At 46.2% G+C, this 26,741-nt stretch overlaps 1 protein-coding gene across 4 annotated transcripts in view; it reads right to left on the reverse strand.

Moving 5' to 3' along the window:
• Nucleotides 1-26,741, reverse strand: part of LOC129341053 (vascular endothelial growth factor receptor kdr-like) — a 281,338-nt gene that overhangs the window by 110,897 nt on the left and 143,700 nt on the right. For all 4 annotated transcript variants that reach the window (XM_054995953.1, XM_054995952.1, XM_054995951.1 and 1 more), the window contains exons 10-11: nucleotides 16,718-16,877; nucleotides 2,514-2,634 (exon numbers count right to left, since the gene is read on the reverse strand). In XM_054995953.1, the coding sequence (XP_054851928.1) occupies nucleotides 2,514-2,634; nucleotides 16,718-16,877 (281 nt within the window). The remainder of the gene's footprint in view (nucleotides 1-2,513; nucleotides 2,635-16,717; nucleotides 16,878-26,741) is intronic.

The raw sequence follows: 26,741 nt of genomic DNA on the forward strand, positions 1-26,741 counted from the left end.
GGAGAGCGACGAGGATGATCAGGGGTCTGGAGACTGAGCCCTACGAAGAAAGGCTGAGGGCCTTGGGAATGTTTAGTTTGGAGAAAAGGAGATTGAGGGGGGGGACATGATTGCTCTCTTTAAATATTTGAAAGGCTGTCATTTGGAGGAGGGCAAGGAGCTGTTCCAGTTGGCAGCAGAGGGTAGGACCCGAAGCAATGGGCTTAAATTACATGCACAAAGTTACCGGCTGGATATTAGGAAAAACTTTTTCATGGTCAGAGTAGTTCAAAAGTGGAATCAGCTGCCTAGGGAGGTGGTGAACTCCCCGTCACTGGCAGTTTTCAAGAAGAGGCTGGATGAATACTTGTCAGAGATGCTTTAGGCTCATCCTGCACTGGGCAGGGGGTTGGACTAGATGGTCGGTATGGCCCCTTCCAACTCTGTGATTCTATGATTCTATGTGTCCTAGACAGACCTGGCATGGGGCTGTGGTCCCATCACCTTTGTGCAGCACACTGATGCACTTGCACAGCGCTCATAGCACCAGAGAACAGGCAGAGCTTCTGGTAGCTTTGCAAGGGGCATGATAGAATTCTTGACTCCCAGAATTGCCAAGACAGCAGTAGCACTTATCCCCTGTCCTGTTTCTCTGCTTGCTTGGAAGCAGGGTTGCCAATGGATTTGGGTGAAGGCAGCATTTTAAGGCAAATTCAGAGGTTCCTGCTTGGTTTGAAGAAACTCTAGGGAAACCATAACGTTTTTTGTTGAGGACAGGAACTTTTTTCAGGGGTTTTCAAAACTATTTGTCCTTCTGGAATTGTTATCCAGCCATAGCATAAAGCAAAACTTAGAAGAGAGTTTGGAGATCCCTGCTCAGGCAAAACGTGTTGAGCAAATTTGGGTTACAAAACATTTAACCCAAATGTTGCCCAGAGCATGCAAGTGGAGATGGAGAAGGAGTAAAGGTAGGTTGGGATGGGTGGTGGTGAGGGGCTGTTAGGGGCGTGCAGATGGGTGGGTGGGCTTCATGGGGAGGGTCCAGAAAATTATGAACCATTTAGAACAGCCTCCCCCTCCAAGAACTTTCTCCGATATTATTTGCTGGGTCCTTGCCAATGCAAGTTTGGGAAGTTTGCCCATCACTATTCCTGTTTAAATTGTATCAATCACTAAAGCTAACCTTGAGCTATTAAGCTGATAACAGATCATTCATGTCTGATTCCGAACTTCTTTATGGGGTGGTGATTACCGCAAAGCCAGTGAATGCAGACTTTGGAGAGTGCTTCTCCACGTATCAATCATTTCACAGGCTTCTGGTTTGGAGATCTGCTGCAAGGAACAGGGTCTGTATAGGTGGAGTTCCAAAGCTATGGAATACTATCCAGGGGTTACTGAAGAAGAGTGTTACAAGCCATTATGTTAGAGATTGGTGAACTCCCATCGGCTCAATTCAAAATGAAGCTGGCAATTCTGAGCAACACTGGAGAAAGCTTGGGGAAAATCTCCTCCTCCCACCAACTTCTAAATTCCCTTTTAGTTTATAGCTCCCCAATAAACCTCTAAAAGTCCCTGCATGAGTTCCTGATCTGCCCATGAACTCCGCTGCTGCAGCTGTAGTGGTGGCAATGGCTGCTTCAGCACTGGCTGCTTCTGCTTCGGAAAGATGTCAGTTTCTGTCATCCCCCTGACACCTCCAATATAAGAGGCTGGGTTGGATCCAGCACAACATTTCCACTTGCACTAGAGCTCTTGTGCAAGTGCAAGTGCAAGTGCAAGTGCAAGACAAGCACCACAGTAGCTGCTTGTGCTAAATCAGACTCACTGGTTTTCCACTTGTGTTTCCTCTTAGTAGAAAAGGCTGGGTCTTGTTAAAGGACTACTGTTGACATATTTCATATTACTGATGCTGCTGGAATGCTATGGTTTTTAAAAATTCTTTTTTTATTGGTTGCTATAACAGAGCACGGATGGACGAATGGATAGACGAAGAGAAAAAAAATATGCAGAATATGACTTCCGCAAATGGAACTGCATTTTCTCACCTTGCTTTCTTCCACAGAAACAGAGTTTTCACAGAAAGTGGGGTGGGACTGGAAACATGGTTCAAAGTTTCACACCGCCTGGGAACAGTGCCATGAAGGCAAAGTAGCCTCAGAACAGTGTGCTCAGGGCAGCAGAATCCCTGCAGACAGCGGAGCGTTTTGATGAGATAAGAGAGCACATTCGCTGGATTCCCTTTGCAAGAGTTTGCATGGCTGAGCCCTCTGTAGGAGTTTTCTCAGGCACGACACCCAAAAGGCATTTGGAGTCATGCATCTTTGGAGAGCTTTTAAAAAGACAAGTGACATCATCCCCAGAGTCTAGAATTCAGATAAACAGAGGAGATTTGAATATGATTCCAGGGCAGGGTGGAAAAATCCCAAGCATGTCAAAGATTTGGTACTCTAAGGAAACGGGTCCCTGTGAAGCTGCGGAAAAGGACTATTCCCTACACAGTGAAGCGCATGAGGTCAGGATTCCCAGAGACTTACCTTGTCCTTATCACCTTGTCGGACATTCTCTTCCTCTATGTTCTTGATTGTATTGGCTTGGGACATAGTTTCATGGCTGGTGGTCTTGCTCACGATCATTCTTTTCCCATGTTCTCTGCATCTGAAAATTTAAGAAGTAACAATGAAACTGTCAAACTCACAGCACTGCACCTTTTAGTTTTTTATTTGCTTTATTTATTGTTCACTTTTCTTACAGAGATTTATTTAAGATCATTTTCTGTAGCAGGATCCTTGGAAATGCTCCACGTTTTAAGGAATGTCTGTAGGGTAGCACTTCCAAGCTGACCAGGCCAGTCTCTGGATTTTGGGGACTCTGGAACAAAGTACTGTTAGGTGGAAGAAGTAGGGCATGTAATCGGAGAATTTTCTCAAGAATTCTCTTTGACTTCCTTGAGAGCTCCATGTAAAGGAAAATGGCAGCACTCTCAGGCTAGTAGCCAAAGTGGGTCCTTGGCATGCTCTGGAGTGGCTCTGCCAGCGGGTACTATGAAATTAAGTTACTCCTTTGGCTCACTTATCGCTATAGCTGTTAAACCCTTCCGATCCAGTGTTAGAGTTTGTCCCATATTTCACATACAAAGCAGGCCTCCTAATGCTCCCATTTACACAAGCAAGGTCACAGATCTCCTGAGTGTCAGATAAACACAGAAGTTGCTGGGACTGGCAATAGCATGTTCGTAACTCACATTTTACTTTGCTAAGCTGGGCACAGAGACCAAGAGGTCTCTGGCGAGTACAACCAGGGACCCAATGTCACAGCAACAGCAAGCTTCTAAGTATGGTGCACCTTGGAAACTAGGTCAGCAACCAATTTTGCTAGAGGTTCATTCTGAGGAAGTGGAGGCCAACACCCATTGCCCACATCCCCAAAGACCCAGTTGCTGCCATGTGCTAGTGTTATGCAAGGCACTACTTGGGTCTATTTGTGCTTCTTGCTTGGCCATCTAGGGGAACAAACATCATCCTTTTGGGAACCAGGCTGTCACTGGGACTGTGCCAGTGAGTTCACTGCGTCATCTGGGGCACTGATTCACTCCACCTGAAGACTGTTCAAAAGCCTCCTTTAAAAAAAAAATAGTGCTGCCAGCTTCCATTTGAAGAATAAGGACTTATTTAGAATAGGAAAATGCCTAATTTTAGAAAGATAGTGGCAACTGGTGCCCCCAAATGTGCTAGTGCTTCAGATTCTACCCTTACTTACAGACTTACTTCATTTATAGTCCACCTTTCACTCTGAGACTCAAGGTGGATTACACAATTAAAACCAATGTAGCAAAGAAAATACGTATTGTTTGTGCAAATGCAATGAAATGACCCACCCAGAATGATCAATCCAAGATTTCCCCTATCGCAGGGCAGGTTTTTTAAAAAGACTACTGTCAATTATCATGTGGAAGTAATCCGGGGGGGGGGGGGAGGGAGGCAGGTGGCTTCCAGCTCCCTCACACGGAGTCAGACCACTGGTCCATCTAGGTGAGTGCTGTCAACTCTGACTGGCACCTGCTCTCCAGGGACTCAGGCAGGAGTCTTTCACATCACCTGCTCTCTGATCCTTTTACCTGGAGATCACAGATTCACAGATTCACCGAGCTGGAAGGGGCCATACAGACCTTCTAGTCCAACCCCCTGCCCAATGCAGGATCAGCCTAAAGCATCCTTGACCAATATTCATCTAGCCTCTTCTTGAAAACTGCCAGTGAAGGGGAGCTCACCACCTCCCTAGGCAGCTGATTCCACCTTGGAACTACTCTGACCATAAAAAAGTTTTTCCTGATATCCAGCCGGTACCTTTCTGCATGTGCTTTAAGCCCATTGCTTCGAGTTCTATCCTCTGCTGCCAACTGGAACAGCTCTTTGCCCTTCTCCAAATGACAGCCTTTCAAATATTTAAAGAGAGCAATCATGTCCCCCCTAAACCTCCTCTTCTCCAAACTAAACTTTCCCAAGGCCCTCAGCCTTTCCTCGTAGGGCTCAGTATCCAGACCCCTGATCATTCTCATTGCTCTCTTCGGCACCCTCTTGATTTTGACCACATCCTTTTAGAAGTGAGGCCTCCAGAACTGCGCACAATACTCCAGGTGTGGCCTGACCAAGGCAGTATAGAGAGGGGCTATGACCTCCTGCGATTTCGATGCTATGGCCCCTTTGATACAACCCAAGACTGAGTTTGCCTTTTTTGCCACCGCACCACACTGACTGCTCATATTTAGTTTACAGTCCACTCTTACTCCAAGATCTCTTTCGCATACGCTACTACCCAGAAGTGTATCCTGTATTTGTGTTTCACATTTTTTGGCCCAGATGTGCACTTATCTAAGTTGAATTGCATCCTGTTCACAACCGCCCACTTCTCCAGAGTATTCAGGACTTGTTGAATTTTAACTCTATCTTCTTAGTGTTTGCCACTTCTCCCAATTTGGTATCATCAGCAAATTTAATGAGTAGCCCGTTTACACCTTCATCCAGATCATTAATAAAAATATTGAAAAGTACCAGGCCCAAAACCTAGCCCTGTGGCACCCCACTGGACACCTCCCTCCAGTGATGAAACGCCATTGACCACCACTCTTTGGGTGCGGTCCTCTAACCAGTTCGCTATCCGCCGACTCCAACTCCTCCTTCAACTTCAAGCCGGTAGCTGCTTTGCCCTGCGGGCGCGTCACCTTCTTAGCGGTCTTTGATGGTTCTGCCGGGGCCCTCTGAGCATTGCGTCCCCTCTCTGAGGCTTCTGCTCTCTGCCCCGTACAGTCGGCTGCAAAATGGCCCGCTCCCCCACACTGCAGGCAGAGGCCCCGTTTATGGCGGAGGGCTCACTCTGCTGCCAGGAGGAGGCTCCTGAAGCGCTTCCTCTCTCTATAAAGAGACCCTATGAAGGAAAGACCTCCAAAACGTCCCATCATTAACAGACTTGCTCAGATCCTGCAAACTGGAGGACGTGGCTTCTTTTATTGCCAAGTCATCACATTTTAGGTCTTCCTCTTTTAGGTCTAGATGCTAGTAATAATGAAAGTGTTAACATATCCTAGATTTTAATACATCATTAGGGGCGAAAGTATCTTTCCTGAGTTCCAGGGACTGGACTGACTAAGAAATGTTATAAAATTACAGTAAGAGTCATATTATTAGAATGCCAAATGAAGAATGGCTATTTGTGAGCACTCAAAACTGCCATTGAATTGGAGAAGGGTATTTGAAACTTTTCTCAACATCCAGTGAGTGTTCATAATGAGCCCTGCTGAAACATCTGTCCATTTCAGATGTGGTATTTGTAGCTTTCTCCAGGAAAAATATAATTTCAAGACTGCCCAGGAGGTCAAAGTATCTTGATGCAGAAGGCAGAGCAGCAAATTGCACCACTAGAAAGAGGGGTGGGCAGCATGAAACAGCTGTAGGAAAAAGGTACCGGGGGACGGAGGTTCCCATAAGAATATTTCTCCAGTTTCTGTAAATAAAGATAAGATAGCCTTGGAGGCCAGACAGAGGGAGATAAATACTCTGTAATTATATTTCAATTGATTGTTTCAGAGACTGGTTAAATTCAGAATTTGGTTCACTTCAAACTGCTCAGCACAAGCAGTCGCAAATACATTGTCATTTAGGCTACAACCCATGTAGGGTTACCAGCCCCCGACGGAGGTGGGGGATCCTCTGTCCCCAGCCTCCGCCCTGCCACCTCTTACCTGGCCAATGGGGGGCACTCCTGCATTGAACTGGAAATGACATCATTCTCACCTTGATGTGGAAGCGACAGGTCATGTTGGTGGCCAATTCAGTAAAAATCAGCCCCAAACACCAAATTTGGGGCACACTCCCCCCATGATGCCTCCATCCCTCGATTTCAGCCCCAGGAGATCTGGCAACCCTACTAAGAGATGTAAATGCCCACTGCTTTATACAACTTTGTATCCTAAATGTGCCAATGAGATGTGAAGCTAATGTTATCTAGTGGACTGGTTTGGGAAGAACTGGCTTCAAATCCTGGTGCTCAGTCATGAAGCTCCCTGGGTGTCCTTGTGTTGGTTAGGGAAGCCAGACAGCCTGTTGTCATTCAATTGATTTCCCCAGGCAACAGAGGCCGGACCTTTTGTTGCCCCCAATCTTAGCCCACTAGCCTTGATTGGCAGCACTCCCTGCCAAGTGGAGAGCCCCCATTCTGCACAATACAGCAAGGAGCTGGGCAATTAATCTCTTAGGCAACTGAGGAGTTGGTCCTACTGTAGCCATGGGAACACCAATCTCATTCCTCCAAACCCTGTTAGGCAGGTCTGTTTGCCAACCAGAGGGCTCCTGTTCTGCTCTATGTGAGCATTTCTTATATAAGGCACAGCTCTCTGCCTCGTGCTTTCAGTTCCAGTAGACAGAGGGAGAGGGAGGAACTGTCGCTGGAATTTGGAGAGAGGGGGGGCGGGAGAGTTTGGTACTTTAGTTGTATTTGCTGCTTGCTTAAAAAAGAGACTGAAAAGCCACTTTTTAATTGTCCTTGTCCTTGCTGGGAAGGAGAGGGTGCCTTTCCCCCTCCACCCCGCCCCACCCCAGCAGGCCTTGGCCTGGAAGGGGGGCCTAGCTTGACTGAGGCTTATTTGTGTGTCTTTGGTTCTTCTCTTCTTAATTCTTTCTCTGCTCTTTTAAGGGCTCACACTCTTGTTTTCTTTGTTTGTTGTGGTTTGGGGGATCCTCCCTGAGAGTTCACACCCTCACTCCTCTGTTTGCTCACTCCTATTGTGTGCATTTCTCTGGTGCAGCTTGCTTTTATTTTCTGCATTCTTTTCGTGCATATTACTTTAATTCAGTGCACCTGCCCTGTCTGGGGAAGGTGGTTTTGTGGTGGTTTTGGGGTTCCCCCCACAACTGCAGTCTCAGGGCTGCTTCCTGCTGCCTCACACCCTCACTCTTAGTCTCTCCGATTGTCTTAATCAGTGCACTTTTCTGGTGCAACTTGCTTTTATTTTCAGAACTCTTTTTGTGCATTTTGCTTTAAGTTAGTGCACCTGTCCTGCCTGGGGTGGTGTCTGTGTGATGGTTTTGGGGCTCACCCTCCCAAACCCAGGTTCAGGGCCACTGCCTGGCTCTGGGGTACAGCTTAGTGGCTTCCTCATCTGAGGGCTCACACCCTCACTCTTCTGTTGGCTCTCTTCTACTTTGTGAACACTACTCTGTTCTGTTTTGTTCTTCAGTGCAGCAGTATGAAGTGTTCATTGGTCGTGGGGGGGGGGGAGCCATCAAGGGTGGTTGTGGGGGCGGGGAAGGCAAAGCTTGTACAGCTTGCCCATCGGTGACCACCAGCAATACTCGAGGGGAAGTCTTGCGGGCACCAGAGACTCCCACTTCAGATCCACCTAGAGGGGCTGTGGAGGAGGTAGAAGCATCTTTCAAGTCCAGTTTAGAGAAGATTTTCCCTTGGGCGACTACGCTCCACAAGTCTTTGATGAGAGGGAGGGGGTATGCAATCGACACAGACACAGCATTTATTCCTCTGTAATCAGTACAAAGGCTCAGTCCGCCATCCTTTTTTCTTGTGAAACAACACTGGAGCTGCATGGCGGGAGCTGGCTGGGCAGATGAATCCTCGCGCCAGATTTTTGTCAATGAGCTCTCTGAGCTCTTTCTGCTCTCTGTTCATTGAATACAGATTCCCTTTCGGAAGTTTCTCCCCGGGCAGAAGTTTAATAGCGCAGTCCGTAGCATGGTGAGGGGGGAGCTCATTAGCTTCTTCCTCCTCAAACGCTTGTTTCAGATCCCGATATTCCAGAGGGATCTGTTCGATTTGCTCTTGTGTCAGCAACAGTGGTTCTAATAAAGGGGGAGCATTCTGGCCCCACTCTGGGGCCCATCTATATGCTTGGCATTCCCCTTTTTCAAAGACCAACGACCCAGTTTTCCAATTGATTTGGGGGTCGTGATCCCACAACCATCTGATCCCTAGCACCAAGGGGTATTGAGTGGCTGTGTTTACTATGAAAGTTCTGTTATCCCAGTGATTTCCCATACCCATTGGGGTGGGTTCGGTTTGATAGCTTGCGGGTTCCCCTTTCATGTGGGATCCATCCATTTGTGCAAATACAATGGGCTGCTCTAATTCTGTTATGTCTAGCCCCAGTCCAGTAACTAGCGCAGGGGCTATTAAATCTCAAGAGCAGCCCGAGTCTATTAGAGCTCGTACTTGCATATGAGTTCCCCTTTTCCGGTTTACTACAGTCAGTGGCATAAAAAGCAAGGTTCCTTTGTGTCTCACCTTTGGTGTTGGTTGGGTCTGGACCTGCCATCGAGACCTTTTCATGGCAGGCCGTCGGCGTTTCCTGTTTGGGGAGCGACTTGGTCCACCTCCTCCTCTGAGGGGGTTTCAGCAGCCGCTTCCAGGGCCTCCAGGCTGGGTTCGGGTCTAACCCTTTTCAGGGCAGTTATTTTGGGTGCTGCTTTGGTGGACTGTGCAGGTTTCCTTGGGGGTTGACTTCTCCTTGGAGGACCTCTTCTACTTGGGCACTCCCCAGCAAAATGTCCAAATCCCCCGCATTGGATGCATTAGCCTCATTGCCAGCACAACGTTCTCTCCATTCCTGGAGCTTGCAAGCTGGGTCCTTGTCGTTCTTTGGCTCCCATGCTTGGATGTGCAAGTTTGGGCCCTCCGTGCTTGTGCATTTTCATTAGTTTTACTATTTGATCTCTGTTTTCAACCTCACAAGCCAGCTGGATCCATCCCAGCAGGGTTCCGGGGTCATCCTGTATTAGAGCTTTAGCTACTAAATCTGCGTTCAGCCCGTCCCAAAAGAAGATCTTTATTCTTTCTGTCCAATCATGGACTTTAGCAGCATATCTTCTGAATTCAGCCGTGTATTCATGTACTGGCCTGTGTCCTTGCTGGAGCGTTTTTAGGTTGTTTCTGGCCCTTTCCTCCTCCAGAGGATCTTCTAATTGGGCTTTCATCGCCTGTACAAATGCATCTAGAGTCTCTAATTCAGGCGCATCAACCTCATATAGGGTTACATACCAATCAGCTGCAGGTCTGCTCAAATGCGATCCCAAATGGCTCACCCGACTGTACTCATTAGGAAACAGGTGGCCACAGTTTTGGAAGAACTCCAAAGTTTGTACCATAAAAAATCCCAGCTTCTCTGGGGCTCCATCAAAACTTACTTCCAGCTTTGGCCAACTGGGATTCACTCCCTTTTCCAGTGGCACTGGTAGTCCCAGCATTCGCTCGTCTTGGGGTCCCAGTGGTGGGGGAACCATCCACCTGCCCGGTGGTGGTAATACAGGTACCATTCCCGGTTGTGGTATCAGTAGTCCACATGCCTGGGGGTGTTGTGGCCCCTGTGGGGGAGGTGCCACCCATCTTCTGGTGGGGAGGTAGTACCGGACCCTCTGGTTGTAGTCCCAACCTGGGTTGGTAGGAGGCCGGGCCCCTAAACAGGTGCTGGGCCCAGAGAACCTGTGGTGGTTGGGCACTCGGTTGCAGTACTGGAACTCGAGGTGGTATTGTGAGGGGGCAGGCCCGGATGGGTCCCCATCACTGTTTGCTGTGGCAGGCCCATGAGTGTTCCTCAGCCCAGAGATGTTCCCGCGGCTCTTGGGAACAGTGGGCCCTGCACCTTGTTTTGCTCTGGTGTGCACACTGGAAGTATTTGAGGTTGTCTAGGAATCGTCGGTGGTTGCGCTGCCATGGTCATCCTGAGGTTGTGTGCATCTGCTGCGTGGGTTGGGCCACCATTTGAATCTCCCAGTTCTCTGGGGAAGGTGTGTAGTACATTGCAACCTCCCAACCAGAGGTACTTGAAATCCATTCTGCTGTGTGGTAGCAGGATCCATTTGTAATCCAGATTGCAGCGCTATGGCTCTCTGTAAAGAAGGCTTGTGGCCAGTCCCCCTTGAGGTGGTAATCCAATTGGCAACATCCTGCTAGATGGGCCAGCTGTCCCCCTGACCAAGTTCGGTGTCGGTAGACTGTTCTGTGTTCTCGGGGACCCCGGTATTCACTCGGTAGGGCACTGAGTGATCTCTCCAGTGGTTTCCCTCACTGTTGGGGTCGGATGCACCTGGCCCTCAGTCGTAGCCGTTTCACACACCATGTGTTGCAGGTCCTGCAACAACTGTCCCATATCTTGGCAGAACTCGTCCAATTCCGCTCGCATGATCTTTAGTCCCCCTGAACCGGGTACAGCAATTCCCTCGTCTGTACTCTTGGGTTCAGGAAACGACTCCCATAATGGATCTCTCAGAACCCCCTTATTGAGTTGCCCAGTTCTCCTAAGCTGCAGGGGGCCGATAACCGGGAAAACAGTGGATCCAGTCCACTCCCCGTCACAGGTTCGGGGGGGGGGGGGTTCCTGGCTGGTAACCTCCGTCTTGGTCTCATCGCTTGGTGAGGATCCCCTTTCTCCGTTCGTGTTTATCATCCAGTGAGGTCTCCCTTTTGGAGAATCACTTAGGGGACTTCCTTTATGTTTTATTCTGCGATCTCCAACCCTGGGAGTCCTTGTCAGAGATGCTTTATGCTGATCCTGCACTGGGCAGGAGGTTGGACTAGATGGTCTGTACGGCCCCTTCCAACTCTATGATTCTATGATTCTATCCATCACCCGTACATTGGGTGGTTTCACGGGTTCTTCCACCTCCACCTGGAGATCAGGAATCAGGTTATTTATAATGTCCTTATCCAATTCATCCTCCAATGTCAGTAAGGTGGGTGATCCAAATAGTATTGATAGTCTCCCTAGCACCAGCCATTCCAGGTCCGTCTCAAATGACATGATGTCAGTAAGTCCTAGAAGCAGGGTCCAGAGATGAAAAGAATAAAAAAGGGACTTCTGTCAAAATGTCAGTCCTTGGCAGGTAGATCCCTCAAGCTCATCTGTAGTGAACGCACGTTGGTTACATAAGAAGTAGCTCTATTAGAATCCATACAGTTCAGGTCTGCACTCCATCACGGAGTTTGACAGAAGTGGCAATTCAGGCAATCTCTGTTATACTTCATTTTCCCATGCTTCAAAAAACAGTTAGAGTTTTGGCGTGCACCTTACACAGGTTCTGTGAGAATCAACTTAGTAATGACTATGAATCAGATAGACAACAACTTATTCCCAGCATTTGGGGTTAATAGCTGAGGTTGGCATTTAGACATTTCAAGGTTACTTCTAGCTGAGACTCGTATATTTCTCTAAGATAAGGGACAGGCCCTTGTTTGGATCTTTAGCAACATCTGCACTACAGTTATGCAGGAAGACAGAGAGAGAGATTGCATGTTAATTAATACACATTAATACAGTAACATGACTTTAACATAATGTCAGCATTAGTAGTATCAATATCAGTAACACAATCATGGCATGTATGTAGACAGACAGACATGACACCTTCCCAATGACCCTTGCTCAGTGCGCTGCCGTTACTGCAATGTCCTGGTGTGTAGGGGCACTGACCCTAAGCACTTGTCATCCAGTCCCCTTTGCAAGCATCTGGAGAGGCACCATCTGAGCATGTAGCATCTGAAGCCACACAAACCACCTTGCGGGCAGAGGAGGAAGGCTACAGAGCAGAGAGAAGGGGGGTAGGAACGAGAGTCCAATGCAATCAAGAAGCCTCGCCATGAGGGTGCTATGCCTGGGAGTGGAACGTCCAGGCAGGCTATGCTGCAGGATATCCTCTTGGGGTCTGTGACAGTGCCCAGCGCAAGAGTCCAGGGGAGGGCTCAGGCGGCAGGCACTAGAGTGGTGGCGGAGATGATTGCTCTGGACGGACTCCCATCCATCGTGTTGTCCATCGTGGAGGGTGTAGGCTTTCAGAGGATGCTATGTCATTTTGCTCCCTGATTCTCAATGATGTCGCAGTGGACCATTGGCTGGCGAGTCTTGCCCGCCCTCTGTCAGGGTGTGTGAGAGAGGGTCATGAACGAAGTGTCGGGTGCCACCCTACAAAGCCACTCTTTGTAGTGTATGGTCTCTGCCAGTGCCACCCTGTCTGGCTGGAGGGTTTTCACAGTGGCCTCTGCTCCTCAACGCGAGGGGCAGGCATCACTTCTTGCCAGGCTGCCCGGCTGTCCCCGTCCGGGAGTCTTATTTTGTGCATGCTGTCCCTCTTTGAAACGTGTTTAGGGTTTCTGCCGGTGCCACCCTGTCTGGCTGGAGGGTTTTTACTGTGGCCTCCACCCCTTGACATGAAATGTGGGCATGAGTTTGGTGGGCTTCCCAGCTGTCCCTATCTGGGGGACTTATTTTGTGCACACTGTCTCTCCTGGAAAGGTGTGGAGGGGATCTCCCGGCTCCGCCGTATTCGAGTGGAGGGTCTTTCTTGGCACCTCCAACCCTTGATGGGAGGGGTGGGCACCTATCGCTGTGTTACTCAGCAATCCCCATTGGGGTAACTTATTTTGTGTACGCTGTCCCACCTGGGAGGGTGTTCTGGGCCTCCACCAGCACTGTCATGTACGGCCAGTGGGTTCTGTTGGTGGCAGCCTACGCTCCTCAACGTGAGGGGCAGGCATCATTTTCTATCCCCGTTGCTTTCCAAATGGCATCAATATCTATAACTGTACCTATCTATATAACTATATATCTTTGGAAAAACCTATGAAAAAAACTGTATCTATCAACATTATATCATTATAATAATATCAACAACATATTTGGCTGGTTGGTTCTGTCAGCAGCCACTGCTCCTCAGTTGGGGGGGCATCACTATGTTTCGATCATGTGCTGGGGCAAGTAATGCCCCCCCCCCAAAGGAATAACATCAGTACGATGTGATGCCCTGCTGTCTCCTTTCGGGGGACGGTCTCTCCCTCCCCGACCCAGGGGACAGCATCTGCTGGTACCAGCACGTCTGGCTACCCCCATGCGGAGAACTTGGTCCTACCCTTCCCAACCGTTGAGAGGAGGGGGGGGCACAGACAAAACTCATCAGATGGACTCAGGGGCTGCGTCCATACATAGACCTCCTCCCCGGCCCACGAGAGGGGATGGCCACCGACAAAACCCATGGGCTGTCTGCTGTGGCCGCCCCTTGGGGTGCAAGGGGGGTGCAGGCGAGGAGGGGGCAACCACCAACAGAACCCATAGGCCGTCCGTGGTGGCCACCCACTTGGGCACAAGGGGATGTGTGGGCGAGGAGGGGGTGGCCACTGACAGAGCCCATGAGTTGTCCACAGTGGCCACCCATTGGGGCACAAGGTGGGGTGGTGCGGGTGAGGAGGGGGCAGCCACCAACAGAACCCATAGGCCATCCATGGTGGCCACCCCTTGGGGTGCAAGGGGAAACAAAGGGGGGTCCTGTCTCTAGACCACCTCCCCAACACATGAGGAGGGGGCGGCCACAAACAGAAGCTACATCTGGGGGTCTGTCAGTCCTGTAACTTTTTGGTGCTGCAATGCAGTCAAAGGAGCCATTGACAGGGGTGCTGGCTTTGGGTGTCTATAACTTGAAAAGATGTCTTGTGACCTTTGCAAAACTTGGAGGATGGCTGGAGGAGAGCCTTCTGAAGACTCCCTGTGAGTATGGCATTTCTAGGAATGAAGGGGGCCGTTTTAGGGCCCAGGATCTAACGAACCATGAACCGAACAAACCGGTTTGTGAAAATGGAAAGTTTATGAAAATTCATTGTTCATCAAACAGGACGAACCACGAATCTTGAAGTTCATTTTTTTGCCAGTTTGTGCCCACCTCTAGTTGTGAGATTTCCCATCCAGTTATAATACATTTTCCCATCCAGTTATAATACTTATATAAAGGTTGGCCCAATCAGGGAAGAGTGGTTGAGCTGGCAGTGGGTGGGGGTGCCAGCAGGCAGCAGCCTGCCAGCCACACAGGGAACATATATCCCTTTGGGAAAACACATTTGACCCCTTTTGACCCCCTTAGGGGGCGAATTTCTTAAAATCCCTTCTTAGTGGGTGTTTACATCATGAAAGGAATGTTATCCCCAAATTTCATGTTTCGAGGTCCAGGAGGTTGGGCTGGGCATTGATCAGTCAGTCAGGACACTTGACTTTATGGGGCCAGAATGCTCTGAAAAGGGGCTCCTCAAAAAAATCTATGCGGAGGCTTTGATCTAGAAGGTGCTCCTGGCTGCTCACCCAATGAACTATCAACAGACACGACCTTGTATAACAAGTTTAGCAGCAATCTGAACTTCAAACATTTCCCACTGATGTTTTTCAAATGACACCAACACCCCCACCTCTGAAAAACATCAAAAAGGCCGCATGTTCAGTGCTTTATTATTCCTACATCTGTCCTTTATTTCTAAGGGTGGAAAACCTGACTCCAGCTTTCTCACTGCAGAGAAGGGCGAAAGAGCAAGAGGGGCTGTTACACTTGGCTCCTAAACTTCCCCACTGGTGCTCACCAAGGGAAGTGCGCTCCATTCAGGCATCTCCCCACGGGTTGCTCTGCTGATGTTTCAACAAGAACAAAGGACACTGTTTATTTGTCTACAGAAACCTCAACAAGCACCTCACATTTGACTCGCTTAATTCCTGTGTGGCGGGTCTAGGCTTAGTAATCTTCTTCAACCCCCAGCTTCTTGCAAAGACCACAAGATGGGAGCGGGATCCATTCCTTACCCCTCTCTCTGCTAAGTAACATTGGCAGAAGGGAGCCGAACATGTGGATCATCTGTTTTAAAAAAATGACTCCTTGAATATGACTGGCCTGTCTCTGCATAAAACCCTTACAATGACTTCTAGCAGCTGTGAGTGCCACGGAGCCTTTTTCTCACCAGCCCTCACTACAAATGGCCAGGTCAGCCTTTTGGACCCAGGCTCTAGAATCTGACATGCATTCTCTGGCTTTTTGCCCGGTGCTTCCCCATCCATCTACAACCACAGTGTCCAAGCTTAAAAACTGATAGACAACACAAGTTGCTAGTCTTTATTATTACAGTGATTAGAAACCTGATGTCACATGGAGTGTCTGGCAGAAACAGGCCAAGCAATGGATTAGGTGCCTCTGAAGCTAACTGAACCAGCATAAAACACCCATAGAACAAAACACTTTAAAAAACAAAACATGAGTGTTGTCACTTTTGTAACACTGTGAGCCAATTGGTGTTCCAAATAACAGCGGATTTCTACTATGTTGGCTCTTTGTCCATTTTCTTAACATCTCAGCTTGTGCAGTAAAAGTCGACCAAGCCAGCTTGATTTCTGTTCTGCATCCAACACGAAGATCCAAGGATATACGTTCCACATGGGGCATGTTTATTTGCTTCTGAGCAGCTGCTTCAACTGGAATTTTTCAAAACTTCCCAGTGGGATAGAGATCTTTGTTGGTAGCTGTTCACTCTTAAAAAGCCTTAACCCCTTGGAGTTGGACTGGCAATTGAGGAATGGCATCTGCTTTGGAAACTTAGGCCTTCGGTTCCCTAATCTGCAGTTCTCTCCCAGGGACTGGATCGCATGTCTGCTGAGGAACAAACTGCGGAAATCAGGAATCCCTACCCAAGATGCAACTCACTAATGACCCACCTTGTCCATGTTTACAACACTTACGACCCAACCCGGTGTAGATATTATGCAGTATTTTGGTAATATGGTTGCTCCAAATGGGCATGCTACAAAAATGTGTATAGATGGAAATCTTACAAATAGAGACAGCACTTGTAACTGTCCTTGCTGTGTCTCTTCCTCTGTGTCCTAAAAACTGAGGGCCACTAGCCCAGATAGTTTTCATCTAGGTTAGATAAATTCATCGAGGACAAAAGCTATAAGACAGAAGTGAAACCTCCACGTCCCAAGGCAGTACACCACAGGATATGAATGTCAGATGCTGGGGACTGTTTCCTTTATGTCCTGCCTGTAAACTTCCCAGAAGCACCTTACTGACAATTGCTGAAAACAGAATGTCAGGCAACCTTAGGATAGCAACCCCAGGTTGGGAAACACCTGGAAATTTGGGGTGGAGCCTTAGGAAGGTGGGGTTTGGGAAAGGGAGGGACCTCTGCAGGGAATGGCTTCGAGTACAGATCTCTGTAATCTGGAGACCAGTTGTAATTCCAGGAGATCTCCAGGCAACCTGCAACCCAGCAGGGCCCTTCTTACAGGGTCTTAAACTATTGCACTTCATTTCTCTTCCTAGCTCTTAGAAAACCATTTCTGCAACATAAAACCATTTTGCATCAGAGACCTGTGCAGGTTTTCATATAAATGATGCCAACATGACAAGCTGCTACTGATCCAGATTCACATTCTACTTACAGGTTGTCTTGAGGGCTGCAAGCCTCCCACGCCCAATAGACACTGGGTAGAGGAGTCCCACTTGCAGTGCACTTGAGGCTGTATTCCCCTCCTTTTATGAACAGGTCTTGGTCTTTGCTCTTGTCAAAATCCGTCTCCTTTTCATAAATTTTAGGCCTCTCTAGAAAGAAAAGGACCATAAGCAATTAATCAAACAGCCACTTCTTCCAGAAAGAAGTCCCTCAAGAGCAGTACAAGAAGAGCATTCAGAAGCTGCAAAATGCAACAGCCAGGCCCACTAGAGGTATAGGTCTCAGAATACTACATACTGCACTACCAATCAATCTCCTGGTTCAATTCAAAGGGCCATTTTTGAACTCCTAGTCCTGGAACTCTGAAGTCCTCGGGTCCTGGACCCTATGTTGCTTCAGAAGGAGCATCTTCTCCCATTAGGTTGCCCGGTCCCTTTACCATCCTGGTGAGAGGCTGGGGACCTGGTGCTTGTCTCTCTTTTTGCCCCAGCACGTTCCACTCGCGTGCTTCACACACGTGACTCTGTGCACGCACGATGACATCACTGGTGGTGCAAGAGCACACGCACTTCACAAGAGGCCGATGTGGGCCTCAAGCAGGCCCAATTCATCCTGTTTGAGGTCCAAATCAGGCCGCTGCAAAGAAGGCACGCACTCTTAGGCCAGTGCAATGACGTCACTCCTGGGAGTTGCACCCAGGAGACCTACTCTGGCATCCATTTCCCCTGCTGGCCAGGTGAGTGGTGGCGGGGGTGGATGGTGAAAGCAGGGGATCCCCCACCCTCATCGGAGGAATGGGATCCCTATCTCCCATATGTACCCTGAGGTCATTTGGCGAAGCTCTACTGTAGGTTCCCATGTAATCTAAAGCACAGAGGGCAGAGCCAGGACTTTTTCTGTTATGCAACTTTTCCCTCTTGTGGAGGATCACTTGGAAATCTTGCTTCAAGCTTTTATCCCCACTCCCCACCCCCGAGATCTCCTGCAAATACAAGTGATCTCCAGACTACAGAGATCAGTTTCCCTGGAGGAAACAGCTTCTTCGGAGGGCGGAGTCTCCAGAACCACATCCCCGCTGGAGTCTCTCCTTCCCCACCCCAGACTCGCCCCTTCTCAGGCTCTCCCCTCAAATCTCCAGGAATTTCCCAACCCAGAACAGGCAACCCTACTGGTCACTTGTCAGCTCCAGGAATTTAGTTAATTCTCCAGGAATTAACTTTTAAAAAGATCCACATATTTTAAAAATTACTAGTCTACAAATAACAATACAAATGACACATTTTTTACTCTTCCATATTGATGTAGTGGTTAAGAGTGTCAGGACTCTAATCCGGAGAGCCAGTTTTGATTCCCCACTCCTCCGCTTGAAGCCAGCTGGGTGGCCTTGGGCCAGTCACAGCTTCTAGGAGCTCTCTCAGCCTCACCCACCTCACAGGGTGATTTGTTGTGGGGATAATAATGGCATAGTTTGTGAGCTACTCTGAGTGGGTGTTAAGTTGCCCTGAAGGATGGTATATAAATCGAATGTTATGTTATTATATTCAGATTAGTCAACGTTACCCTTCAGCATCCTCTGGCTGGCCATTAAACAGAGGAGTACCTCCTGCCTCAGTGGCTCTGCAGTCCTCCAACTAGCCATCAAAACTGGAATTACCACCACCACCACCCACAAATTAAGAAAATGTATTCTATCCACAGGTTAATAAAAATAATTTTGCTAAATGAAGCTGAACAACTCTTATGAGCAAATGCATGAAAAAAGATGCAAGTACCAGGGATAAGAGAAAAGATTGTATCTCTCATAGACGACAGTATACTTCTCTGTACTGAATTCTCTATTCAATATTCATGCCTATGTCAACTATGGTCACCTACTCCAGCACATGGTAAGCAAGAACATTCTTCAACATCTTCTTCACTGGTACTTCTGGTCAGCAATTCAGAGAACAGGTAGTTCTCTTTCACAGACAGGCCTTTCAGGTACTAAGCATACACAAGCACTTGCATACAAGAGGCAACATATGCTGATTCATCCAGCTGAAGCACAAAGTAGGGGCTTGTTTTAATTTCTGCAGTTACTTGATCCAAAATGTCTTTACTCATCTCTGAGATCTAACTTCTCAAAATGTCACACTCTCTCATTCAAAAGTGAGATCAGGTTAATCTCTCTCACTTGTGGCTCCTGAAGTACAAGCCATTCAACTTGCGGCTTTACAAGATTCTCTCCAATTGTAGGGATCTTCTTGCATGTAAAAATCCGGATAACAATGTGCTCTCTGAAAGGCTTCACAAACAGCTTCATAAGTCTGAGCAAAGAGGCCAGTTGAATCCATGTGGGGAGATTTCTCAACGTCCTCCTCCTTTTAAAAGGATTCAGTACCTTTCCTGGCAAACTCTACATGACTTTTTGGGAAGTGTTCCTTTAATTTGCTAGATTTCATGCTCTTTGCTCCTTTAAGGAATTTATTCCAAAGAATACTTTGAAGTTCTCAATGGACTTGTCAACAATGCTTGTGGAACCCATTGTTAAAAATGCTGTTTTGTATGACTCTCTACTTCCTGAAGCCACATTTGTTAAGTCTGGGTGCCTGTCACTTTGACCATGAGAACAAATCTGGCAGATATTTGGTGTATTGTCTCAGAAAGGAGAAAGAAAAAAGAGCCATAACATGTATAAAGAAAGGAGATCAAAGTTCATATGCAGAAAAAGAAATATTAAAAAAGTATTTATTTTTTCAGGGCTATATAAAAAGAAGTCTGTTTCAGAAAGTGGAATAAGAGAATATTTAAAAGATATTTTGATCACAAAGTTTACCCCAGAACACAGAAAAATTTTAAACCAAACAATAACAACCCAAGAAATTTCCGAGGCAATAAAAATATGAAGGTGGACAAAGCACCAGGCCTGGATGGGCTGCCAGCATTTCATGTATTATATTATAAACATTTTGAAGAAGTTTTAATGATACCACTACAAAAAGTTATGAATGAGATAAAAGAAGGAAAGACAACACCTCTAACATGGCAAGAGGCATATATAATGTTAATATATAAAATATGAAGCAATGCAACACTACCACAGGCATATTTCTTTATTGAATGTAGATTATAAAATCTTTGCTACAATAATGGCAGAAAGATTAAGAAAATGTATACCAAGTCTAATACATAATGATCAAATAGGCTTCATGCCAAAGAGGTACATGAAAGACAATATACAATTCATAACAGACGTAACTGAATTTGTGAACAAGAAGAATGCAGCACTTTTACTCTTGGATGCAGAGAAAGCGTTTGACAATTTAGCGTGGCCCTTTTTATTGAATGTATTTCAGAATATGGGTTGTGGCCTGGAATTCTGAAACTGGATGCAAGGTATGTATTAGAATCAACGAGCAAAGATCTTCATAAACGGGAAATTAACCACAGCAATTTCGATTGAGAAAGGAACATGCCAGGAATGCCCCTGTCACCTTTATTATTTATATTAGTGATAGAGACTTTGGCAATAAAGATCAGACAAGACACAAGGATTAAAGGAATAAAAGTGGAAGATATAGAATTTAAAATGAAAAGTTACGCAGATGACGTGGTTCTAACAGCTTTAGAGCCACAAAAATTGCTACAGTATGTAATGGAATACATTGAAGAATTTGGATACCTTACAAAATATAAAATTAAGAGGAAGAAGACAAAAATGATAATGAAATCTTTAACACAACAACAACAAGAAGAAGATACTGTAAAGAGTACAGAATGCACAGTAGTAACCAATAACATTAAATATTTGGGGATAAATGTGACTGGACAAAATTGTAATCTTTTAAAAGACAACTATCAGAAGACTTGGAAACTGATACAAGAAGATTTATCCAGATGGAAAAAAAAATTGTGGCTGGGGAGAACCTCAGCAATCAAAATGAATGTATTGCCAAAATTAAAATTTTTATTACAATTGTTATCTATACATTTAGAAGAAAGAATATTAACAGACTGGCAAAGACAGATGAACAAATCTTTATTTGGAACAGCAAGAAACCAAGTATAAGTTTTAAAGTACTTTGAGATGAGAAGAAGAGAATAGGGTTAGCAGTCCCAAATATAAAATTATATATTCAAGCTGCAGGTCTGGTTTGGATTGTGGACTGGATTAAAAATCCAAAGCAAAGAATAGTAAAACTTGAATTAGCTGACTTAGATGAAGGCTTACATAATTATTTATGGATAAAGAAATCAATCAGAACAACTATAACACAAGAAAGGAGTCATATAATCAGAGATGGACTCTTGAGGATAAAGTTTAAACATTGGAGCATATTGAGCCCTCCAAACTCTCCGCTTATGTCTCCGATAGAAGCCTATCACAATAAGAATATGAGAAACAAAAGTGGTTATTTAACATATGGCAATCGGGGCGGCGGGCCTATTGAGGCCAGGTAGGCGGTGGCCGCAGGCGCGGGGTGCCAGAGGGAGCGCCAGAGGAGGCTCGGCGGGCGGGAGCGCGCACCACAAAGCACCAGCCTCCTATCCCTCCCACCCCGTGCCACTGCCGCCGCCAGCACAAGCCCCTGGCCAGGCGCAGCCACCGCGGGCAGGCATCTGCGGCGGCGCAGGCAACCGAGCGGGAGAGCTCGGAGGCCGCCTGCCGCAGCAATCGGGCCGGCAGCGGCGCGTGCGCTCCCGTGATAACGTCACGCGTGACGTCATCATGCAGGCCGGTGCGCGCGTGTGCGCGTGGGGGCGCCCAGCCGGCCGGCCGCAAGCGAGGTAAACCCTTGCTCCACCCCTGATGGCAATATGGTAAATACTCAGTGGAAACTGAAATCTTGGCAAGATATTAGAGATAAAGGAATTAATGTTCAATGGTTATCATATTATCAATCAGTTTCAAGATTAAGAAAGATGGATGGTGGGGCTTTAAGAGAGATGACTGAATTTGAACATCTGATTATAAAACATAAAGATTATTTATTACAATGGATATACAACCTAAACAGAAGAACAAGTGAAAATGTATGATTAAATGGATGCAGAATTTTAGAGAGCAAATACCTATGTACCAATGGGAATGGTTATGGAAAAAAGGAATTAAGTTTACAGTCAGTCAGGTGCTAAAAGAAAATTGGTACAAAATGTTTTTCAAATGGTATATTACTCCTAAGGATATTGAGATAGTAGATAAAAACTATAAAGGGAAATGTTGCAAATGTCAAGGTATAGATGGAACCTTTTACCATATGTGGTGGACTTCCAAAAAGGCAAAAAGATACTGGAAGGAAATACATAGAAAAATGCAAGATATATTAAAATTTAGATTTCCTATAGAAGCTAAGAATATGCTATTACGAATATTGCCTAGTGAATTGCCAAGAGTCTTAGAAGAGATTTGAATACACGGTGACAGCGGCTAGAATTATTTATGCAGCAGAATGGAAATTAGATATTTGCCCCAGCTAAGAAGAATGGGAAAATAAACTTGCAGAATATACAGTAATGGCAAAATTGACAACTTATTTGAGAAATAGATCAATCATGAAATTTGAGGAGAGATGGAATGTTTATTATGCAAGCAAGAGACAAATCTATAATGAGAATTTTTTTTAATTAAAAAAAGAATTGTATATAAATTATATACAAATGTATTACAATGTAGAAGCAGAATGAAAGTAAGTTTTAAATTTAACATCTTGAATATAAATCTATACAGAAGCAGTTTTTGAATAAAAGCATCCATTATTGTCATTTTCTTATTATGAGATATACTGCCGACAAAGCCTGTTGTGGGGAAAAATACAATGGACTCTAGAAAGGGGAGGACAGGCAGGTGGGCATTCCCTCATCCTTTGTCACTGATAAGAGCTGGATGAAGGCAGGGGGCAGGCATTGCCACCTTCTCCGTGCCTGATCCCATCTGGGTGAAGGGAGGGTGGGCATTGCCACCTGCTCTGCGCCTGATTCCAGCCGAGTGAAGGAGGCAGGCATAGCCACTTGTTCTGCACCTGATCCTGGTTGAGGGGAGGGAAGCAGGCACTGCCACCTGCTCCATGCCTGAATCCAACAGGTTGAATGAGGGGCGGGCATTGCCTCCTGCTCTGCTCCTGATCCTGGCCAGGTGAAGGGAAGGTGCTCCTAATCCCAGCTGGGTGAAAACAGGGAGCAGGCACTGCCAGGCATTGCCACCTACTTTGCTTCAGATCCCAGGTGGATGAAGGTGGAGGATGGCCATTGCCACCTGCTCCACTCCTGGTCCCAGATATATCAGCCAGGGCAATTATGGTTAAGTACCTCCAGGGGAAAAACACACACACACACTGTGTTCCCGTAATAAATCCAATAATCTCAAATACAGATATGACGAAACTGGAGATTTGCTAGCATTCTGTCAGGATTGTTTTGTTTACCCTTATTTCCATCTGGGTCCCCTGTGGCAATTTTATTTGCTGAAGATCTCACTAACATTGGAAGGCCACTTGGGTTACGTCTCACTGTGAAAAGATTGTAAGATTATTATCACAGGGACCATTGACTACAGTTACACAGGAGAAGAACAATTATTAATCTTACCATACTGTCCTACTCTACTTTCCTATGTACCATTGGGTTGAGAAGTTACTATATAGACTGTGATATTTTGTATTACTGGACTATTTATGAAAATTGCTGCTTATCATTGTATTTATTGAATATTGTGAAAATATTTATTGTTAACTACATATTATGTTAACATATTTATTGTTAACTACAGTAGGATTACCCATTAATTGAATTTATCGTTGTACATGAACTATTCTCTTATTTGAACTCCCAAGGGAGTTTATTATATGTATCATAAATATTGTACATTATGATTGCATAGCACTTGTACTTTATGTGGTTTATCAGCAGTGAATACATATTGGGAAATCCGCTCCTGATCCCAACTAGGTGAAGGCAGGAGATAGGCATTGCTATTTGCTCCATTCCTGATCCCAGCTGGGTGAATACGGGGAGCGGGTATTGCCATGTGCTCCGCTCCTGATCTCAGCTGGGTAAAGGCGGGGCACAGGCATTGTCGCCTGCTCCACATCTGATCCCGGCCTGGGCTTTTGTGGTCTATCTGTTAGAGGTTGATCCAGTTTTTGTTCCACTTCTGATGCCAGCTGAGTGAAGGCAGGGGATGGGCACTGCCACCTGCTCATCTCCTGATCCCAGCTGCGTGAAGGCGGGGCGCAGGCATTGTCGCCTGCTCCACTCCTGATCATGGCCTGGGCTTCTCACCATGGCGCGCTCTCTGGAGGTCTGGCAGCCTCATCTGGGGTTCCCTCCACAGCAGCGCCCTCTGGAGGCGCACCAGGGTAGCAAGTGAGTTGTCTTGCATACACTTAGCCTTTTATATAGGAAGATAACAGACTCTCTCTTTATATTTTGATATATTATCTATTTGTTAAAAGTTATACTGGCCAGGTAGAAGTGGCAAATGTTTGTAATACTGAATATGCAATAATGTTGAAATTAATAATGTAGTTGCAAAACAGATTAGCTATGAAATTTGAAACCTTATGAAGTTGAATGTTGAATATAGATGAATATAAATGTTGAATATAAAATGGAGATCTAAAATATTGAGTATAAATGTATCCCAACATAAGCAAATATTATTGTAGTCAGACAATAATGAAGGGAAAGTTGGGAAGATATACTTTCTGTTTTATATCTCTTGTTATATATAATTACTTTGATCCATATAACTATGTTTTTTTTTCTTTTCTGCACCCTATACTATCTCTGTTTTTTTCTTTTCTGTACCTCCTATACTATCACTTTGTTTTTAAAATGTATCATCTACAGCAGCCCAAAGAAGGAATCTGCTAAATATATTCCAGTGGGACCTAAAACTTCCTTTCGCCTACTATAATAGAGAGCAGCAACGTCCTCGTAGTTCTCCCCTGGTAGCAGCCCTTTGGGGAATTATGTAGTTTTCCAATAGACCTGATCACAGTCTGGAAAACAGCTCAGCCTAAATAAATTAATGTCTTTATTAGCACAAAAAATGAATAACTTAATCTGAACTACAAGTAATTTTGTTACCTCTTGAGAGACCTAATAACCTCTAGGTTGGTAATTAGCTCCACATTAAGAATGCAGATCCTAGCTCCTCTAGATACAGTTGCCAACTCCAGGCTGGGAAACTCCTGAAGATTTCATGGTGGAGTCTGTGGAGGGCAGAGTTTGGGAAGGGGAGTGACCTCAGTGGGGCATAATAGATAGGGTTGCCAGGTCCCCTTATGCTTCTGGTGGGAGGCGGGACCTGGCACTCACCTTTTTTGTCATCTTCTGGGGCTTCTTGTCATTTCCCGGGGTGATGCGATGTCACTTCTGGGAAGTGACATCATTGTGCAAGGCCTGAGAGCACTCCCATGCTTAGCAGTGGGCCAATTTGGGCACCAAATTGGCTCAATTCGACCTGTTTGGGACCCAAATTGGCTTGCTGCAAAGGGCGGGAGCACTCCCAGGATGGTGCAGTGACATCACTCCTGCGAGTGACACTGTCATGCTGCCTTGGGAGTGCACCCAGGAAGTATCTTCCCTTGCTTCCCCCCCTCCCCCACTGGCCATGTGAGTTATGATGGGGGTGTGAAAGTAGGAGCAGGGGATCCCCCACCTCCACCAGGGAACCTAGCAGCCCTAATAATAGATGATGACCGGCATTGTATAGTGATTAGAGTATTGGGCTACAATCTGGCCAGCAGAGGTTCAGATCCCTGCTCTGCTATGGAAACGTGCAGGGTGATCTTGAGCCAGTCATACCCTCTCAGCCTAATCTACTGCACAGGTTTATGTGAGGATAAAATGAAGGAGAGGTGAATGATGTCAGCCACTGTGGGTCCCCATTTGGAAGATAGTTATGTATAAGCAAATGGATAAATGCCGTAGGGTTCACCCAAACAGCCATTTTCTCCAGGGGAACTGAGCTCTGTTGGGTAGAGACCATTTGTAATTCCAGGGGATCTCTAAACTCCACCTGGAAGTTGGTTATTCTATCTTTGGAAGCTGACAGGGAGCCATAAGAGAACAAAGATTATTAATTTAAAAGCTTTTATGAGTGACTAAGGTTGTCCTGACACGTCAGTGCAAGCGGAATGAAATTCCAACAGCGCGGAATGGCTGATTTAATGACTGCCTTTATGGTGGATTTCAAATTGTAAATCACTTTAGGAGCCTTTTGGGGCTGGAAAACATGGTTGAAATATAATAAAATCAACCATAATTGCTAGTCTATCTCTGCTCTTCACTGGCATGATTTTCTATATTATAAGCTTCCACAATTTAAAATACATGAATCAAACATTTCTTCTGCTTCTCAGCCCTTTGTTTGGATTCCTGAAACATCACTCAGTTCCATACTGTTTGTATAATAAGCCTACGGTTGCCAGCTCCAGTTTGAGAAATTCCTAGAGATTTGGTGGCAGAGCCTGAACAGGGTGAAGTCTGGGGAGGCGAAGGAGCTCAGCAGAGATAGAGCACAACACGCGCCACTCTCCAAAACCGGCCCTTCCTCCAGGGGAACTGGTCTCTAAAGTCTGGAGATCAGCTGTAATTCCAGGAGGTCTCCAGGCCCCACTGGGAAGTCGGTGACCTTAAATAAGCCCTCAAGGGGAAAAAAAACCAATTCAAGTATCTCTGAAGTTTAAGTAAGTCAAAGCGAAGATAAACCAGATTTTCTGAACAGTTTTGTCCCAAACCTAAGATGAGGAAGATGGCTGGAACTAGAGAATGGGCAAGGCCAGCTTCTGTGAGATAACATGGATCCTTTTCAGGATGCAAAAGGTTGCAACAGAGAATAAAAGAATGGTGGAGGGAGAGTTTTAGGAAAGGAGAGGCCTCAGCAGGTTATAAACAGACTCCACACTCTAAAGTATCCATTTTCTCTATGGAAACTGATCTCTGTATTCTGGAGATCAGCTGTAATTCCAGGAGATCTTCCAGACCCATCTAAAGGTTTGCAACCTGCTGCAGGGCTCAGATATCTAGTC

This window comes from Eublepharis macularius, chromosome 13 (genome assembly GCF_028583425.1).
Source record: "Eublepharis macularius isolate TG4126 chromosome 13, MPM_Emac_v1.0, whole genome shotgun sequence".
NCBI classification, from domain to species: domain Eukaryota; kingdom Metazoa; phylum Chordata; class Lepidosauria; order Squamata; family Eublepharidae; genus Eublepharis; species Eublepharis macularius.